General features: G+C 40.4%; 2 protein-coding genes across 3 annotated transcripts; both read left to right on the forward strand.

Annotated features, from left to right (window-relative positions):
* The first annotated feature begins 3,581 nt into the window (after positions 1-3,581).
* Positions 3,582-13,204, forward strand: INH3 (inhibitor-3). Of its 2 annotated transcripts, none has more exons than XM_088971827.1 (2): positions 3,582-3,722; positions 12,474-13,204. In XM_088971827.1, exon 2 carries the CDS (start codon positions 12,521-12,523, stop codon positions 12,893-12,895), a length of 375 nt encoding a protein of 124 aa, XP_088827953.1. In that variant the 5' UTR covers positions 3,582-3,722; positions 12,474-12,520; the 3' UTR covers positions 12,896-13,204. The 2 variants fall into 2 exon arrangements, with proteins under 2 accessions (XP_088827953.1, XP_088827954.1); XM_088971828.1 differs by having other exon boundaries at positions 3,583-3,722; positions 12,480-13,204.
* LOC148871206 (uncharacterized) lies at positions 4,827-8,526 on the forward strand. The gene is made up of 3 exons (XM_088971826.1): positions 4,827-7,311; positions 7,390-7,820; positions 7,905-8,526. The coding sequence occupies exons 1-3, from the start codon at positions 6,882-6,884 to the stop codon at positions 8,085-8,087; spliced, it is 1,044 nt and encodes a 347-aa protein (XP_088827952.1). The 5' UTR covers positions 4,827-6,881; the 3' UTR covers positions 8,088-8,526.
* Positions 13,205-20,497: the final 7,293 nt, after the last annotated feature.

Genomic DNA, 20,497 nt, shown 5'->3' on the forward strand with positions numbered 1-20,497 from the left:
AGAGGCGAAATTGTTGACAGCTAAGACCGGCCGGATTGCGCTCCATCAATACCGAAGAAATAAAAAGTACAATAAAAAACAAATGTTTTATTGATGATGGTAATGAAATACAAAATTTAAAACTAATTCAAAAGTGAAGTTGTTCCCATGTTTGGTGGTAAGTCAATAGTTGAACCTTTTAGGTCAAATATTTTAACCCTTAGTGTCATAATTAAATAATAAGAAAATTGAAAAAAAGACAACACATAAAAGCTACAAAATGAATAAATTTTATAGAGATCATTTGGGCACATCTCGAATATAATATATTCATCATATTAAACAAAAATATAAAAAATTATTAAAAATTTTGGAAATATATTATTACTATCATCATTATCATCTAAAATTGCCATATACAAAACATGTGCACACATACTAATAAATCTAATACCAAGGTCATGTCAAAATTATAAAACAATTCTCAACTCTAGGAGATCCTTGGGCTATATTCAACAATTGAAGAAACAATACATATAAATACATTTGGTTTTGCTAGCCCTATGAAAAAATGAAATAAATGTTGAATAAATTTAGATCAACCTCTGCAACGATATGACTATATTAGACCTGTTCACAGGCCTAGCCCATTAGTTTTAGAAAAAGCTATTGATAACAAAAAAAAAAAGGTTTTAGCAAAAGCTAAGCCCGAGCCTAGCCCATGAACAGGTCTAATGAATAACATCTTTGCATCCATTCCCAAGCCACCACATGTCCTTGAATCACCCTATACAACTAACCCAACTGGTTCGCCCAAACACCTCCAACATGCCTAAATCCCAATAGGTACAACTATTAAGAAGCTTGGGTCAGGCCTGAAAGCCGTCTCCTAAGAAGACTAAAACTCCAGTACAACACCTCTTCTATAAATAGGTAAAGCACCCTTGGAAAAGGTACACACATTATAATCCTCTTCTTACATTCACCTCGTCCCCTTGCTTTTCTCGTTGATTTTGTAGTCTATGTCCCATAAAATACACGAAGTGAATCACATTATTGATTACAAAAATGCATATAATACGGTAAAAAGGTAAAAAAAAAAAAAAAAAAAACATAAAGCAACTACAGTAATGAGTTTAATCAGGAGCTCGGTACCATCTCCCATATCTTTATGGTTCCATCATCACTTGCAGATGCTAGAAGCCGCTGTTCCTGTTAAATTTTCAGAACAAAAGAAGCAGCAAATGCTATGTTATGAAATTGACAAATTATCTAGAGTTCTACTCAGGTGCATTTTGAATATTTGCTGTATAATAAATAAAGTTCCAACCAATCACGTTAAAAATGCCAAATGGTCCTCATTGGTTCATGTTTCATAAGGTGTACTTACCATTAAAGACTTCAATAATATTAAAGATTAAATTTTGATGTATCGCTTTATTATTGGTCCAAGTTTTTTGCTTCACGATGCAGTTCATGCACCATAGATGTTGTCAATTATCTAACTACAGAAGTGCAACCAAAAAGATATAATGATGCATGGAATAATGATCTTTTGCACAAAGTACAACAATCATGCACCTAAGAGATAACTCAATGTGGCATCTTCCATTACCTCAGTTTAACAATTTGTATGGAGAGATTGATGACATCACCCATAGAATTAGAGCAGGATGGGTAAAATAGAGTAGTGCATCCAGGGATTTAAGCGATGGGTGAATACCACTTTGGCTAAAAGAAAGCTTCTATAGAACAGTTGTAAGGCCAATTATGTTGTATAGAGCAGAGTGTTGGACAGCTAAGAAGCATGTCCATAAAAGAAACATGCCCAAAAAATGAGCGTGGCAGAAATGCAAGTGCTTAGATGATGAGTGGAAAAACAAAAAAGGACAGAATTAGAAATCAAGTCATATGAAGGAACTTAGGAATAGCTCCAATAGGTGATAAAATGAGAGGAAGTAGTTTGAGATATTTGGTCACATGCATAGAACATCTACAACTCCTGTTAGAAAAGGTGATCTGCTACAAGTTGAAGGAGCTAGAAGAGATAGAGGAAGATTAAATATGACTTGGGTGGAAGTAATAAGAAATGATTTATGTACCCCTAATTTAACAACGGATATGTCACTAAACAGAACAGAAGGGCCAAATAGGATTCATGTAGCCAACCCCATATAGTTGGGACAAGGCTTAGATGAGCTAAGGAATCCTTTAGGATGGGGCCCATCAACTGGGCTTTCAGATACTGTACCCATACAACCTTTCCCAAGTATGAATAGTGGAGTTGTGGCACAGCTTACCTTTGGGCTCCATTGAACTGAATTTACGTCCATATCATGGGCTTTTTCCTTCTTCAGTAGCATTTTATATGAAGGTCCATCTACCTGTTTAATAGTGAATTAACAATGTTAAGAATGCCTTCTCTAACATCATTGATAAAATGTCAATAAGATCCATAATGAAAAAGAGAGGGAACATAAACAATAGGCCAATTCAAGGTCAAAAACATAGTTGTCAAGGCGATGCCTGGCGACAAAGCGCCCTTTGACGCTCGCCTCACTTAATCGCCAAAGAGTTTTGTACTATGTATTATAAAATACTTTTTATTTTTTACTTTTTGACATTATAATTATAAAATAGGCACTATCAAACTAAAATATTCATTGTGTGTTTATATACTAATTTTCTTTTTATTATTTTCTTATTTGTTAGGGTTTTATCAATATAAACATTGCTAAATTCTGTATTGAACCCCCAAAGGCTTTAAAACCTGAACCAATAAGGAAGAACTTAAAATTGACTAATCAACACATTTTGTTTAACATGAACTCTATACTTTTATTATGAAAATTATGAATAATTTTTAAGGAAATATGATTATAATACCTAAGAAACTACCCTAGGATCTATGTTTTCTACATAAAAAAATCTATCGCCTAGGCGACTAGACGACAAGGTGCCCCCTTGTCATATAGGCTCACATTAGCGCCTTGAAAACTATGATTCAAAATTTTATTACGTACACCAATACACTAAATAAGAATACTTTGGGGGTTTGACTTATTCAGCGAGTAGACAGGCCTAAGACCAAGGTATGTCAATGGACTGGTTTCGGGTTGAACTCCATCCAATTTGAAAGTGCTATGGACGGATTGGACGGTCCAAATGATTGTATGGACTCGGAACGGTCCAAATATAAATGGTCCATATATATTGCGGACCAAATTTGGACATAACTGTTGATCGAAAGGGGTCTGGTTCCCGTTTAAGATTTCAGAAATTTCTTCAAAGACTTAGGGTTCCATTGCTCCCTCCGACGATTGAACAAACAAACGTACAAGGTTTTCTCTCCGGCGATATTTCCAGCAGTTGCGAAATTGAATCCAACACCAGCAACAACCGAATCTCTTTCTCCCATTCCCACCTCCTTTCTCAACTTTTCTTATCAAATTCCTCTTTCTTAACATTTATTCTCCTCCCTGCATTTCCCAGACACCCAATTGCTCCCTTGTTCTGTTTTCATCGCCGGTTGAGCAGCGACCTTAGTTGCAGCGGCAGCTTAGCCATACCACCCTTCTCTTGGATTCGAAGGGACATGCATCCAAAGCATCACCATCTCTCTATAAATCTTATGGTCGTGAGCCACCCGGTCGCCACTGCTATTCAAAGAGAACGGTCCTGAACGAGGAAAGCTTTTGTTCTCTCCGTTGCATTGTTTGAATTTACACCGAAATACAATTCAGGTCAGTTAAATCCTGGTCATAGCTTCCTCAGTTTTCTAACTCCTCTTTTATTCTTGTTTTTATTTTATTTTCTTTTATTTATTTTGATATGAAAAGGCAGAGATCTGGGTGGTTTCAGAATCAATAATGCTATTGAATCGGTTTCCTTAAAATCTTTAATTAAAACCGACCCAGACTCGCCGAAATGCATGACGTTGTGCTATGAATGTTCAGGTTTCTGCAAATAGGATAGTCTTTTTTTTGTTCTTATGCGTATGTAATCTCTGAAATTTTCTTTTCTCTCATAACCTGCTCGCTTCAGGTAATTTCTTGTTATGTTTTCTCTGAGGATTAAATTCAATTTCTTGTTTCAAGGTTAAAGAAGAGACTTCAATAATCAGCCGTTTTCAATAAGCAGATGATTCTGTGATTTTTCTATCATAGGAGTTGTAATTTGTGTTTTCAATAAGCAGATGATTCTGTGATTTTTCTATCATAGGAGTTGTAATTTGTCCAATAGGAAATTTCATATTGGTTCCAATATCCAAGGTTTCGTATTCTGAAAAGCAGGGCAAAATAGAAACCAATTCACTTTGGATAGAGAAGCCATTAACATGAAGTAATGCAACAAGATTTAATAATAAAAAATGATGCATGGTGATTGGTGTTGAAATGTGGATGAAAAGAAATAGCATGTAGCACCAATCATTTACATAAAATAAATAAATAAATTCAACTGAAATTCAAATCATAAACACATACAACCGCACTAAATTCAAATTCGATTTTTTTTTTGTCAAAAACTGATTTAACCAACATTAGCCATATTGCAAATAAATAAATAAAGACCGAACAAGGGGGATAATGCATTAAAAGACAAAATTGTAGCTTACGTGGAGGGAGAGAAAGATATGTAACAAAAAGATAAAGTGACTTGAACCAATTGCCTAGTGTATACGAGTACATTTGTACTGTGTGTTTAGGGGAGGGAGTGGATTAGTTGAGACTTGATGGTTTTGGAAATTACAACTTCTGATGAATTAACATGAACAAGCAGCAAAGATGTTAGGTTGAATGAAAATAGAAAAGATTGGTAAGTAATAAGGACTTGCTTCTAGCAAACATGAAGTCAAAATTCAATTTGACTAGGCTGTGAGTTGATGGATTCAGTAGAAGATCAAGACTGTAATCAGTCTTGAATTCTAATAGATTTTAGGTTTACAAAAGCAGAAGAAAAGTGAGAGAAAGGAGAAGGAAGAGAAGTGAAACAGGAGAACAGAAGGGGTTGAAAGGAGGGACAGATTCTAATACATTTGCTGTCGCCACTCTCTTAGTATTTATAGGTTATGTTCAGTACATAAATGAAAGGACAGATCTGCCCTTAGTACTTACATGATAAATAAAGTAAATAAATAACAACTGAATTAACAAACTGACCCAAACTGACACTACTATAACTGAAACAAATAACTACACATGCTGCCCTTAGTAACAGTAGGCTTAACACTCAACTTTCCAGTTTCCGCCAACAGATCTAGTACATATTTTCTCTGAGAGATAAAAATCCCTTACTTGGATCTAGCAACACCAATACCCAAAAAGTACTGTAGTGCACCAAGATCTTTCACCTCAAACTCTTGATGAGGGAGCTGTTTGAGGGACTCAATCCCATGGCTATCATTTCCTGTCACCACAATATCATCAACATATACCTTGTTATTCTCTCAAAGGCAAGATAAAACTAGATGGCGCAAAGTTCACATATACCTTGTTGTTGGGGGTAGGGGGCCTTTTATAACCACTTCGCGCACTCACTCCGAGGCTTCTGTCAGGTCGGGTATGATTACTTCTGTGTTTCTGCTAGTTCGGGTGCGGCTGTCAAGCATCAGATCCCAAGTCAGTCAGGTGCGCCGCCCCTGGATACGAACTTCCTCGGTGTCAGGCATGGTACGGTTGTTCAGTTCAGTGTCCTGGAGGCGAAGCGGAGTGGTGAGCGAGGTGAAGTCTTGAGTTCGGATAGAGGTGTGTCCCGAACTGCCATGGGGCAGGCCAGTTCGGGTTATTGCCCTTTGTGTTCGGCTCGGGGCTTAAGGGAGAGTTTGGGCTCCTTGTAGGGAGTTCGGACTGCTGGTAGGGAGTTCGGACCGCTGGTTCCTCCCTTTGGTGCTCGCGCCTTGGGCGCACTGTTGTGCCGAGCTGTTGCCTTTGCCACGTGTTGCGTAATTACGAGGTCGGGTCAAATATTCCTTCATCAATTGCCCCCCGCTCCTCGTACTAAGGGTCTTGCCTACAAATGCTATCAGATGTGGCGACGCGCGCTTATTTAAAATTTTAAAAAAGCGTGCCACTAGGAGAAGTGACAGCGGGTCTTTTCGAATTTTGAAAAAATGCGCTACTGCCGTTTGTAAGGCGAGGTGACGTGCGCTGGCGTTTTGTCAGTTTCAGAAAGACGTGCGTTGTCATCTTGTCAGTTTCAGAAAGACGTGCGCCGGTGTTTTGTTAGTTTTAGAAAGACGTGTGCCAATCACGTCTCAGTCTCAGGGGATGTGCGGTCAGCGCGAATGCAGGTCGTCGGATTGGCTCTGATCTGCACTGTTGGTTCTCGGTTACTGTGGGTATAAATAGTGGGGGACCCCAATCGTTTTGTCACTTTTGCATTTTGCTTCTTTAGCTCACGTCCAAGTTTCAGCTCGCATCAAGGCTTTTACTTCGCCTTTAAGGTTTTTTGCTTGTTCCATTTTCCGAAGTCTGTTCAAACCTTTTTTCGGGTGAGTACTTTCCTGGAATCCACCTTTTCTCCTTGATGTCTAGCTTGGATAGCTCAAACGGTTCTTCAAGTGGGTCTGATGCAGGTTCTACGAACCGAGTTGCATCCCCCTATGGCCTTAGCGAAGCTGAGGTAGAACTTGAGGAAGAGTTTGAGCCCGTAGGCCGAGCCGCTTCGGGCAGTTTGGCGTTTACCTCTCGTCGAGGCCGGATGTTAGACAGGTTTGGTCCTTCGACCATGATGCCTGAGGGGCTCCAATCCCTTATTACCTATTACAACTTACCTGGAGAGTACGCCTATTTCATTCCTTCGAGTAGCTTTCCTTGGGAACACGGTCCTGAAGAGATCGTGATATTCCGGGAGCAGCTCGCTGTGGGCTGCGACTGCCTTTCCACCCCCTTCTTGTTGAGGTCATGAACCACTTCCGCGTTATCGTCGGTCAGTTTCACCCGAACTCCATTCGTAACTTGGTGGGGACAATCTCCCTTTTTTGTGAACAGGGCTTTCCTTTAGATTTGGAGATATTCTCCTCTATTTTAATGCTTAAGAAACAAGCGGGTCCCCTTCCTGGGCGTAAGCGGGCGTACTACCTATCTCCGAGCCCAAGTTTTAAGCTCTTTCCCGAACTTCCCAACAAGGTCCCGACGTGGAAGCGGGACTACTTCGGGGTGCGAAGTGTACTAGGGTGTCCGTTTCAAACCGGGTGGGGGATGGCCGCCCCTGACTCCGGTGTTATGCTTGATAAAGAGACGGTGAAGGGCCTCTGGCAATGGGCAGGGCTAGGGCTAAAATGCCATCAGTACCTGATGGAGGCCAAGCTCACTACGGCCGGCCTGAGTTCGGGTAGGTTCCTTGCTTAGGTTTCTTGTCTTCTTTTATTTTTTCTTTCGTTTTTTTCTGATGCCGAACTCTTTTTTGCAGGTGTGATGGACTCAAAAAGGACTTGCGGTGGGCACTTGTTCCAAGGCATGAAGAGGAGGAAGCGAGTCGCCAAGCGAACTCATGCCGAGCTACCCCAGGATGCAGAGCCTCAGGTACCAGACTACCCGTCAGAGGATCCGCCCAGGGAGCCCGAGGTGGCTCCTCCAATGCAAGAAGCAGCAGGGGCCCCTTATGTCGAGACTACTCATACGGGAGCTCCCGCATACTCTAGTGCTCCGGCTTACTCTGGATCCGCTTATATGCGAGCTGGGCCCTCAGGCTCGGGAGCCCAAGGGGAATTCTGGAGCGTGCTGTCGCCGAACTACGCTCTTCAGAAGAGTAGGGAGGCAACCTTCCCCGAGGAGATCGCGGCGTGGACCGATTTTCCTTTGAACCAGGTTGCCTGTCGTGCTACTACTCATGCTATGGTGGTGAGTCAGATTTCTTGTCGGGCTTTTTTGTTTTTATCCCTCCTGCTGTCGTTCTCTTAATCACTTGTTCTTTCCTTTTGGTAGGTGAACTCTTCTATTCATGCCTTGGCGGCCCAGGTGGAGAGGAGCTCGAGGCAGGCACGAGCTGCCGAAGGGCTTTCCGTGCCGCCGAAGCGACTACCCGAGCTGTTGAGGAGGCTGCTTGTGCAGCTATGGCCAGGCAGGCGAAGTCTCAGAGAGATGCCAAGGCCATGGGGGTTGTTGTGAAGCACATGACGAACCTGAGGCTGGATCTGTAGCATCAGGTTGAATACCTTCATGAGGACATTAGGGAGAGGACGCAGATCTTTTCCCAAGGCATCGAAGATGCCAAGAAAAAGGCCATTGATAAGTACATCGCCTGGCCGCGCTTTGATGACCTGATGGTGGACTCGTACAGAAGGGGATTTAAACTAAGCCGGTGGATGATCCGGAACATGTACCTCGAGCTCAATATCAGTGCCATATCCACTTCGCGCATAACTCAAGAGATGGCCAACGCCGCTGATGGTGAGCCAGATTCTGAGGGCGAGGCAGGACCTTCGGGTATCGTTGAAGTGCCTTTTGATAATGAAGAAGCAGCTCCAGGCCAGTGAAAATGCAAATTTTTTTTTTCAAATGTACGCTTCCTTATTTTTTGAAATGGAATGACTTTTCTTTTGGTTAAGTGTTGGTTGTTCTTTCTCCCGAACTGATCGTATTTTCCGAACTGATCATATGCCCGATATTTTTCTTGCACGACCTGTTTTGATGTTTATAACTTCAAGTCTGCTTCGCCTGAGCCTTTGGTTAACACTTTTCTTTGCTTGCCTATGCCGATGTTTCTTTGTTAGCTCGACATCCTAGCCCTTGGGTTCTGGTAGCGATTTCGTCCACTTCGCTTGGCGGTCTATAGGTAGTATCGCCTTAAGTTGATGATGTTCCACGCTCGGGCTACTTGTTTGCCTTCTAAAGTTTTGAGCTCATATGCCCCCTCGAGCGTTCTCTTTATTCTGTAGGGCCCTTCCCAATTTGGTCCAAGTTTGCCCACGCCAGGTTCGGGCACCATAATCTTATGGAGAACCATGTCGCCGACTCGGAAGTTCCGCTTCTTTACTCTAGCATTGTAGTACCGAGCTACTTTCTACTGGTAGGCCGCTGTCTGGATGTGTGCGAGGTCTCTTACCTCATCCAATAGGTCAAAGTTGGTACGTAATTCGTCTCCGTTTGTCTGATCGTCATATGCTTCTAGTCGTAGTGTAGGTATTTCGATTTCCGCTAGGATTACCGCTTCAGTGTCGTAGGTGAGGTTAAAGGGGGTCTCTCCCGTGGTGGTTTTTTCTGTAGTCGTGCTTTCAGTCCGCGGAGGATGGCTCTGTTCATTACTTCTATTTGACCGTTTTCCTACGGGTGTGCGACCGATGTGAAGTTCTGACGAATTCCCATATCTTGGCACCATTCTTGGAACTTGATATCCTCGAACTGTTTGCCGTTGTCGGAGATCAGTACCCGAGGTAGCCCCTATCGACATACTATGCTCTTCCAAAAGTTCTGTATGTTTCAGACTGTAACTGTTGCCAGAGGTTCAGCTTCTATCCATTTTGTGAAATAATCTACTGCCACCACTAGAAACTTTCTCCCACCTGTTGCTGGCGGGAATGGCCCCAGGAGGTCGATGCCCCATTGCGCAAAAGGCCATGGGCTGTTGAGGTATTTGAGGTCGGAAGCAAGCTGATGGTGGATATTGGCGTGCTTCTGACACTTGTTGCATTTTCTGACGAGCTTGACAGTTTCTGTCTTCATCGTTGGCCAGTAGTATCTTTGTCGAAGTGCCTTTTGGGCGAGGGCTCTGCCCCACAGGTGTCCGCCGCACAGACCTTCATGAGTGTCGTGGAGAACGAGCTTGGCTTCGGCAGGTCGCAAGCAACGCAGGTAGGGGAGCGTGTAGGACCGTCGGTACAACCGTTCGTCTATTATGACGTATTTGGCTGCCTGGCGTTGCACCCTCTTGGCTGCATTGCGGTCCGCAGGGAGGGTTCCATCTAGCAAGAAGCTCGCGAGTGGGTCGATCCAGTTCGGCTCTGCTTCAAGGATGGGAGCGACTTCCTCTACCCCACTGAGAATGCTAGGCCGAAGTAAGTCTATGTACACGTTTCTCATGGTGTTGTGACTTGTGCTGGCTAACTGGGACAGGGCGTCAGCCTCAGTGCTCTCTAACCTCGGGATTTGTCTGATGAAGTGTGACTGAAAGTTGAGTAGAGCCTCCTTTACTTTTGCCAAGTATGCGATCATAGAGAGCTCGTGTGCTTCGTATTCGCCCGTAACCTGGTTGACCACGAGCTAGGAATCACTGCAGATAACTGTGCTTTGCTCTTACCTTTTGCGCTAGGTTCAGCCCGGCTATCAGTGCTTCGTACTCTGCCTCATTGTTGGATGCTGCGAACTCAAAGCGTAGTGTGTATTCCAATTTCGTGCAACTTGGGCTTGGTTGGCCTGAACTTGATGGTGCACAATCCGGCCTGTCCTAGTTGTCAATGACCTTGCCTCTAAACGGAGCTACAGGGGACCTGAAATGGAGATGAGGAAACTTCGGGGGGAACCCAGTGAGATTGCTCCGAAGCTCAAGTTAGTATTCTCTCAAAGGCAAGATAAAACTAGATGGCACAAAGTTCACATATACCTTGTTGTTGGGGGTAGGGGGCCTTTTATAACCACTTCGCGCACTCACTCCGAGGCTTCTGTCAGGTCGGGTATAATTACTTCAGTGCTTCTACTAGTTTGGGTGTCATCCCTTCTGCTGGGACAGAACCGCCACTGCTCCTTGTCGGGGCCGTCTCTATAACTAGAGATGGCGGTGGCAGGTGGCCGTTTGAAGTGTGGCTGTCAAGCGTCAAATCCCAAGTCAGTCAGGTGCGCCGCCCCTAGATACGAACTTTCTCGGTGTCAGGCATGGTACGGTTGTTCAATTTGGCATCCTGGAGGCAAAGTGGAGTGGTGAGTGAGGTGAAGTCTTGAATTCGGATAGAGGTGTGTCCCAAACTGCCATGGGGCAGGCCAGTTCGGGTTATTGCCCTTTGTGTTTGGCTCAGGGCCTAAGGGAGAGTTCGGGCTCCTTGTAGGGAGTTCGTGCTCCTAGTATGGAGTTCGGACTGTTGGTAGGGAGTTCGGACCGCTGGTTCCTCCCTTTGGTGCTCGCGCCTTGGGCGCACTGTTGTGCCGAGCTGTTGCCTTTGCCACGTGTTGCATATTTACGAGGTCAGGCCAAATCTTCCTTCATCAGAACCCAACCCAAAAAAGTCGGGTTGGGTTGGGCCGAGTTGATGATCAGGTTAGGGTTAGGGTTGAAATTCTTGAACCTGACCTTAGTTCAGGTTGGGTTAGGGTTGACCCCTCGGGCAACCCGACCCAACCCGAACCTGACACCCTATAGTACTAGACTACTAGTCTACAACTCTACTAGTAGTGTCTACAACTCTACTACATGTCATATATACAATTATATATATAACATACATTGATTTGTTTAGATGCATGGTAGTTGTATAGCCCCTTTTCTTCAAGTTATTCACAGGTACTTGACTACTTGTCTTTTCTTTTTGTCTTGTAATTGTATGTGTGACCTATTTAATAGATTCAAATTATTTGCTTGATCCTATTAGTTATTAGTGATTTTTATTTCCATAATTTTGTGTTTCATTATTGTTGATTTTATGATTTTATATTTTTGAGAAAAAATCTATCACAAGTCAAAACTCACGATAAACAAATGCTTATTTTTCTACTAGATTTTAAGGGACGGGAAGGTTGGGTTGGGCCCAACCCAACCTGAGCCCAACCTAACCCGAAGTTGTGGGTTAGGGTTGAAGCAATTAGTTAGGGTTAGGGTTATGGTTGGGTAGGTCGGGTTGGGTTAGGGTTAGGGTTGGGGGTCTAGAACATTGGGTTGGGCTAGGGTTGGCCTCAACCCGACCTAACCTGGCCTGACTTGCAGCCCTAGTTTTTAAGTACTTTTAGGTGTTTGCTAAAAAAGTGGGGAAGATGTACTTCATGTTAAAAGCAGCACTTCTTAAAAAAGTGAACTCGATGTGGCTTTTTTCAGCACTTTTTGAAGAAGTGCTTCTTCATTCGAATGGAACAAACTGTAAATTATTTTCGATAACATGTATTTCAGATATGTAATAGTCAAAACCATGTGTGCAATGAATTGGGGTGTCTCTTCCCACAAAACGCATACCATGCCAACACTCTACCAACATAATCTGACACCACACATCTCACCATGAGAGCAGGACCCCCTATATATTAGATGTGTGGTGTCCAATCATATGTTGGTAGTAGTTGAATCGCATTTTGTTGGCACGAGAACCGGACTCACGTGCAACAAGCAGAACTCAAGCTAATCGTTATCTTATTCACTTTGTGCTCAACACTAACATACATGAAGTAGTTGTTTGTAGACTTGTGGTGGCTTCAAATGGGAATTATTCCACACACGAAATCCGATCTGTGTTTTTCTAAAGTATTCCACACACGAAAGCTAATCGTTATCTTATCTTTGTTTTTCTATAGTATTCCATCGATTTGAGGCTATTTTTTGTGTTTTTCTGAAGTTTGAAACTCCCCTTTTCTCTCTAGTCGCAGATTTGTGTTTGGGCGACTTCAATAGTGATACCCTACTGTCCATGGCGAGACCTTTGAGTACTAGGCTCCATGGATCTACCACCACAACCCTAACCCTAGAAAACCACCCTAGTTCTTCATCTGCGCAAAGGCCACAACAACAAACCCTGGTTCTTCGCCTTTCGCGGCCCAAAAAGAAAGTCACATGGAAGGAAGGCACAGTCGATAACGAGTTCCTTAACAAGAAGAGCTCTAAGAAGTGTTGTATCTTCCATAAGCAGAAGCCCTTTGACGAAGACGACAGCGACGACGATGATGAAAACAAGAATGGTCATTGCTGTAACAAAGATGGTGCCCATGGCAATGCTGACGCTGATCATGGTTGTTGTTCCAAGGATGGTGAGGCTAGCACGAGCAACCCTTGCTGTTCTGATTGAGTCGGCCGTTGATCGGAGTGGTTGCATCTTCTGTATGGGTTCCTTCTAATTCCTTCTTGAAGAACGATATAGACCTCTTCAATTCTTCAATGTAAGATGTATATTGGTTTATCAATTTCGCATGTTTATCTGTTTTAAAGGGACCCTGTTTTTTGGGTTTATTTGAACTTCGTATCGGAGAATTATTTCTATCAGATTTTTTAATTTTAATGTCTTACGGTGTTCTAACCTCTACGGTTAGTATTAAATCTATATGGTTTTCTGATATTCTGGACACAAACGAGAATCGAAAAATTATTTTTTATTGAACTTTTGGGTTTGTCTTCTATTTCTGTTAATATATCATTGGGGTAGAATTTGAAGATATTATTGATTTCTGTTGAGCTAACGTGTTACTATTCTATTGACATGTCTAACACAAAAAGTCTGAAAACACCCTACTAATTCCATTCTAATACAGGTTTTTCAATTTATGAACAGTAATTTATCTGATTTGTCTATCTTCTTTACCACATCAGCTGCATCTGAAAAATATGATAATCTTCCTGATCTACTTTTCCAACGCCATTTGTTATTTCAACTACCGCCCTCAAGTCTGAATTCTATATTTCCACAAGCTTTGCATTGTTAACCTGTTAACATAATAATCTTAAGGTCATGAGAAGGAGGGAATAACCTGCCCTATTCTTGCAACTTTTTTTTTGTGTTTTTGCATTCGATCATGAACTGATCAATTGAACCATTAAATATATTTGAGTCAATCAAGCTTTGACCTCTTATGCTTCATTTTTTGTTCTTCCTTTTTTTTGTATGGATTCATTGTAGCATACTAGCATTTATGATATAGAATTCCATATTTTTGTTAATTTCCTCTCTTGAGTTTATCTTAATTGCTAGTATTGTTCTACCGAAGAATCTCAAGTGAGGCATTCATGTTGCCATTTTCCAGATTTTTCTGTCACTCATTGTTGTTTTATTATTTTATTTTTGGCCTTGAAGGAGGTCTATTTGTGTTTTCTTATTTTACTTTTTTTGGAGGGATACGATTTTAAATCATAAAACAAATTTATAGTCTAATTGAAGCAAAATGAAATTCACCAATCTCCTTTGGTTGGCTGAGCAGAAACATGGACACATTCTTGCCCTTATCTTATGGATGAAGGAAGGCTACATATACGAAAATTTTTGGAAGATGTAGCTTGAAGCAGTTCTCTATCATGTATTAGACATGTAGTTGTATAAATTGTTTTCCTAATTCAAGGCTTTATCATGCCCTTCTGTTGCAGCTGCATTTAGTACATCAAGATCTTTCACTTGTATCCAAACATGCCCAAAAACCATCCCCAAAAGTCTTTCTCAGAACCCCTCAAAATTTAGGAAGAACAAGAATCCAATCCAGAATTCTTCTCCCAATAGTTGAACATAGCTTTTTTGACTTAGCTTTGTCTTCAAAGAGTCTACTATTCATTTTGTACTAAATCTCCTAAAACTACATAAAGGGAACACAAGGCGAATCTATTTTTGCCTTCTTATTCCCATTTAGATCTGACTAGCATGCAAATATATCATTTAGGCAACTAGGACTCCTTCTAATCATGCCAGAAAGCCTAAAGAAGTTACCCCAAATACAAGATGAAAATCTGAATAACACAAGAAGATGGGCATTCTCGTCTGCTTCACCACACATTTAACTAGACCTGATCATGGGCTGGCGTCTGGCCTAGCTTTTGCCAAAATTTGAATCAGCAAATTGGCCTGGTCTGAAGCCCTAGTCCAAAGCAGTGTAAAATGTTCATGGGTCGAGCTTGGAGCCTGGCCTGTGAACAGGTCTACACATAATACCTGTTTACAATTTGTAGCCCTCTACTTTTCAGGTGATCTTGGGTCTGAATATTATCCAAATCAATATACCATGTGAAAGCTTCCACCCTAGGTGGAATTTCCACAAAATCCCCCAAATGTCTTTCAAGTTTCAAGTTTGAGATTTCTACTTGATTTCTCGCTAAACAGTTGTAATAGGATTTCACTGTGAAAACTCCATTCCTGCACTCCTTCCAGGCCTCCACCATCATTGTCTTTCTGAATAATTTGTTTTTCCATCATATTTTTTCGGTGATGTCCTTGTGGTTGAGGGTGGGGTGAGAGATTTATGGGTTTACATGCTGCCAGAGAGTGAGTACATTAGTTCAGTGAAGGTTGTGAGGACAGAACAATTTCTTTTTTGTTTGATAGGTAATAGAACAGTGTCTTAAAAGTGCATCACACAAGAAAAGCACAACTTATTCTAGGTTCTAGTGCCCAAGTTGAGGCATGTTCCTTTTCTAAGCAAAGCACAAGGTTAAAAAATAAAAAAAGAAGGTAATACATAAAAAATGCAAAACCTAAATTCCCGAAGGAACATGCCTCACCTTGTGTCTTGCACCTTGGGCACTAGAACCTAGAATGCTTTGTGCTTTTCTTGTGTGATGCCCTTTTAAGACACTGTTCTATTACCTATCCAAAAAAAAAAAGACACTGTTCTGTCCTCACATACAACCTTCACTGAACTAATGTACTCACTCTCTGGCAAAATAAAAAAAGAAGGTAATAGATAAAAATGCAAAACCTAAATTCCAAAAGAAGTTAAATGTTTTAAGAAGACTATTGGCTCAAATTAAAATACATAAACATAACATATAAAATATGTTCAAAGTGAAAATGTGGAAGTGAAAGCAAGCATGTGTGGATTATACCAAAGTGTTTCAAGCACTCAACAATTCACCATTTTACTATTCATCAAAAAAAAAAAATCACCATTTTGCTTATCTCCTAGTTGCATTACTTCAAATAGCTAGAGTGATGTAAAATATCTTTTATTCTTAGTCCTAGATCAGCCCTCTGCGTCTATATAGGACCTTGAGGCAAGCCCAAACAAATCCATGTGGGGATTTGGGGCAATGCCCCTGACCTAAATTTATGGCCCACAGAGATCGGTTTTGTGATTTTAGTTATGGTTCATTCTATTATAGGACCTTGAGGCAAGCCCAAACAAGTTCATTCTATTTTAGTTGTGGAAATTTTGCTATTTGAGATCTTGTTTGCAAAAGCTAAGACTTCAACTTTAAGTATTTGAAAGGCTTTTTTTTTTTAATCTTAAAAATTAATAGACCACTACTAGTGTACAAACAGAAATAATTAATTTTTTTTTATTAACCAATACAAAGGTGTGGATCCACTAAAAAAATAGCAAAAAGGGCACATTTAAAAACCACACACCTAAGATGATGTGCAAGAGGACTAGGCGTACATGTGGTAAATGCTAAAGAAGTGGGTTAACGATTGAGATGATTGAGAAGGCTGTGGCCAACACTACATTAGATGGTTTTTCCTTCATTTGAGCATAACATGAAAATTGTGTTGAAGTTTCTATTTGGGATCTAGAGGTGCTAGGACATTGACATACACATGTCAAAAAGCTATGGAGATTGATAAAAATGGTGGCATTCTCAGGCAATTAAGGGGCTCTAAGAATCATCGGTAATTTGTGGAGCTGGTCCATGTAGAAATTCTAAGGAAGTTTATAGGAAGAAAAGTTTAAAGCAAATTTGCATTCTTGTAATTCTTCATATGTAGACACGATTAGAGGTAATGAACAAATGCTTTTCTTATGGAATTTTGAATAAGAATGGTGGTGATTTTTCTATGGATAAGGAGTGCTTAAAAAGCTTATTATGTATGATAATAGGATAGTAATTGTTGCAGGCTTGGCAAAAATCATGTACCAGCAGTTAATGTTTGTAAAGAATCAGAAGTCCTGTTGATTCTCTCTCTGTTTTTTGATTTGGAGGGTTCATGTCATTGAAAAATTGTACAACTTATTCTGCTTCAGAAAATTCAAGAGATGTTTTTTTTGGGGGGGGGATGGGAGGGGTAAATTAAAGTTAAGGAATGAAAAGTTAATTTCTTTGCATCATGGGGATTTGAAGAGTTAAGATACAATGGGAGATTGGCCTTGAATATCAGAGAAGCAAAGTTACTGGTGGTGCTGTTAGTTGGTACCATCCTAATTCAAGAATTCAAGGTGATGGAGTTTGACAAAGAATGGGCTAGGAGCATTTGGAAAGCTAGGGTATAGAGCTGGTCTCTGTGTCCTGCATTTAGATTTGGGTGGAACAAATGAGATTGTAACTGCATCTGGGAAGCTAGGGGATGGAGGTGGTCTATTGTGGCATTATGGAACAATTAAATTGTAATTAGAGGAAATGATTGGGAGATATTTAGTTGCAATTAAATTTAAACAAGCCTCATACGGATTTGAGTGAGTATTAACGAATGTATATGGGTCAAATGGGAACAGGGAAAGAAATAAGTTTTGGGAGGAATTGGAAGGAAGATATTAGAGGATTGAGGGATGGACCTTGGCGTATAGGGGGGATTTTAAATTTTTAATGTGATCAGATTTTTGGAAGAAACTAACTATTAGAGAAGGAGAATAAATTTAAGCATGAGGAGATTTAATCAAGTTCATGATGCTTTTGGGTTGAGTGACTTCCTCTTGCATAGTCAAATTTTACTTGGTCCAATCTACAGACCAACCCAATTTGCTCTAAACTCGATAGATTTCTATTCACAATTGATTGGGAGGAGCATTGGAGAGGTCTAGTCTCTAAAGCTTTGCCAAGAGCAACATTGGACCACTGGCCAATTGCCATTCTGAGGAGAGTTTGAAAGGTAGGGGTCCAATTCCCTTTTTAGATGTAAGAATATGTGGTTGTGTACTATTGGATTTAGGGAGAGATTAAAGTTTGCTGGGAGGAGAGCAATCAAGGGTGAATTGGGAAGGAATGAGGTTTCAATGGAGGTTGACACTTGAAAGAGATTAAAGGCAAGATTAAGGAGTGGAATCTACAATAGTTTGGTAGGATTAAGGAACAAAATCAATATCTTATTTCTAAAATTGAAGATTTGGATGGAAATGAAGTGGCTAGTTTAATGGAGGAAAGTGATATGAAGGTAAGCTGGAGTTTAAGGAAGGAATTGGAGGAAGTCAGTTGGAGGCAGAAGTCTAGGAATAAGTGGATCAAGGAGGGTGATAACGTTTTCATGCGTTGGCAAATGGGAGAAGAAGAAAGAACTTTGTGTTGAAGTTGGAGGTTGATGGGATGAGTATTAGCTAACAAAGTGAGATTGCTCACGTTTTTGTGGAACATTTCACATCAGTTTTTAGGAAGCCCTTGAATGGAGGAATTTGGATTGATGGGTTGGAATGGCCTAAGCTTTCAGAGGAGTCTTAGAGTTGGTTGGAAAGAAGATTTGATAGCGAAGAAATATTGGATGTGATTTGTTATATGGGTAGGGCTAAGGCACTTGGCCATATGGTTTCGCTATGGCTTTCTACGAATATTGCTGGGAGATTTTAAAAGATGACGACATTCTAAAAAGTTTTCGTGAAAATTTTTGATGAGGGTGTGAATAATCCAGGTTTGAATTTAACTTTCATTCATTGATTTTGAAGAAAGTGGAGGCATTGCATCGTAATGATTCTAGACCAATTAGCTTGGTGCATAGCCTTTTTAAAATCATTGCTAAGGTACTTTCTTGAAGGATCAGGGTTGTACTCCCCTCCATAATTACAAAATTAAGGGGCTTTTGTTAAGGAGACTCGTATAGAGGGCAGCCTCCATAAATTTAATTAACGGTTGGAGGGTAGGAAGAGAATAGGTTCCAGTTATTCACCGATAGTTTGCTGATGATACGATACTATCTTTTCTTGTGAGAAGGGTGAGTATTGGAGGATTGGGAGATCTATTTCCTAGTAGCCTATGACTTATTTGGGTTTACCTCTAGGGGATAATCTAAAAGTAGTAGGTTTTGGGATCCCCTATGGTAGAGTGGTTGACTAAGATGTTGGCCTTGTGGAAGAGCAATTATTTTTCTTTAGGAAGAAGAATCACATTAAGTAAATCCACTTTGGAGCATTCCTGTTTAATACTTGTTAGTGTTCAGAATTCCGGTTGGGATAAGTAGAGGCTTAGAGGAGTCGATGAGAGATTTTTTTTTTGCGGGAACTAGGGGTTTTAAGGCCCCGTTTGGCATCAATTCTCAAGATTCTCATTCTCAGAATCCTTTCAGAAAAGGATGGATTCTGAAAATTTTCATCCTGAGAATCACCAGTCTTATTTGGCACAGTCATCCGACTCCTACTTCTCAGAAATAGAATTGTATTTGGCAGCAACTAATTTCTTTGAATCAATTCTTTAATCGTTTGACAGACAAAGCCATGCCAATTCTACTAAATATAAGTTCAAATGGAATTACATTGCATTCTATGATCGACAACTCCCATAAAACTGAAATAATAGCTTTGTTGCAGGGCATCCATCTTATGATCTCAATTGGAGACTTAACAAGGATCATGCATCATAAATGGGTTTGATGGGAGTTGTAGAGGCATAATGTCCTGTTGATTCCAAATCTTTCTTTGCAAGCCATAATTAGGAGGACTCAAAATATTCAAAGCCAAGGACAAGTACAAGGGTTACAATAAATTCCAGTACCCAATCTAGTCCTCCTAAAGAAAAATAAGAGAATTTGCATCACCTTTTTCTTAAATGAACAAAGAATTCTGGTGTTAATTGAACAAAGAAATATGACAGCTCGAACATTTGATCAAATCATATATAGAGCAAAGAAATATGATATAGCACATGCCCAGAAGAAATAAACTAGTCCTTGCCGGTAGGCCAAGAATCTATACTACTCTATTCTAACCTATGAACTAATTAGAAAATAATTAAAATAAAGCAAAACTATGATAGAAAAAAAAAGATAATTTCTTCACTGAAGTAAAGAACCTGAAGTACTTGTAATGATTTCGAGATATAGCACATATCTTCTTCGCTTTAGACAAAGAATCATCGCTAAATGCAGTGTGTTTACCTCTCACCACCATGCTCTTAAATCTTCAAATGTGGAAGTCTATCATTTACTACCACCTCCTTACCCTTGCCAATATCTACAGGAATATTGAGTGTTGTACTAACAGGATCCGAGGGATGAGATGTTGGAGGCAAGAAGAGAAGAAAGGAACCTGTGGTTTTATAATTATGAATAATAATAAGTATGTGGTGGTTGTAGTCGGTCCGTTGTACCTTTTGTGTGAAAGTGTTGAAGTAGAATTATGGACTAAAGATCATTTCTTTTGTTAGTGATCATTCATGGATGAAAGTTCAAATCTCTGGAAAGTAGGAATCGTGATTTTTTGCTTTTAGGGAATCCCTTCTCCATAGATGGAAAGTCCAAAAGGGAATCCCTTCTCCATCTCTTGATTTTCACATATAAACCTTAAATCCTAAGACTCTGTTTAGGAAGAATACATTTATGTATTTGGTAAGAATGCATTTATGTATTAAAAATGACAGATTTCATAAATTTCAAAGCATGTTTGCATCAAAAAATAAGAATAAAGTTGGCATCCAAAAAATAGATGCAAACTTTGCACTCAAAACTGATCAATGTTTAGAAAGTATATTTCAATCTAGTGTTTTTTTTTTTTTTTTTTAGGTATTTAGCCTACACCTGAATCCCATTGGGGGAATTATTTTATTTATTTATTTATTCCTT

This window comes from Nelumbo lutea, chromosome 2 (assembly GCF_056320005.1).
Source record: "Nelumbo lutea isolate HS-2025 chromosome 2, American lotus-T2T, whole genome shotgun sequence".
Classification (NCBI taxonomy): Eukaryota; Viridiplantae; Streptophyta; class Magnoliopsida; order Proteales; family Nelumbonaceae; genus Nelumbo; species Nelumbo lutea.

Bases quoted from the DNA above. Each gene is read 5' to 3' on its own strand.
- LOC148871206 (XM_088971826.1), top strand. From the start codon at position 6,882: ATGAACCACTTCCGCGTTATCGTCGGTCAGTTTCACCCGAACTCCATT. The intron at 7,312-7,389 runs GTAGGTTCCTTG...TCTTTTTTGCAG, and splicing joins TACGGCCGGCCTGAGTTCGG to GTGTGATGGACTCAAAAAGG. The intron at 7,821-7,904 runs GTGAGTCAGATT...TCCTTTTGGTAG, and splicing joins CTACTACTCATGCTATGGTG to GTGAACTCTTCTATTCATGC.
- INH3 (XM_088971827.1), top strand. From the start codon at position 12,521: ATGGCGAGACCTTTGAGTACTAGGCTCCATGGATCTACCACCACAACC.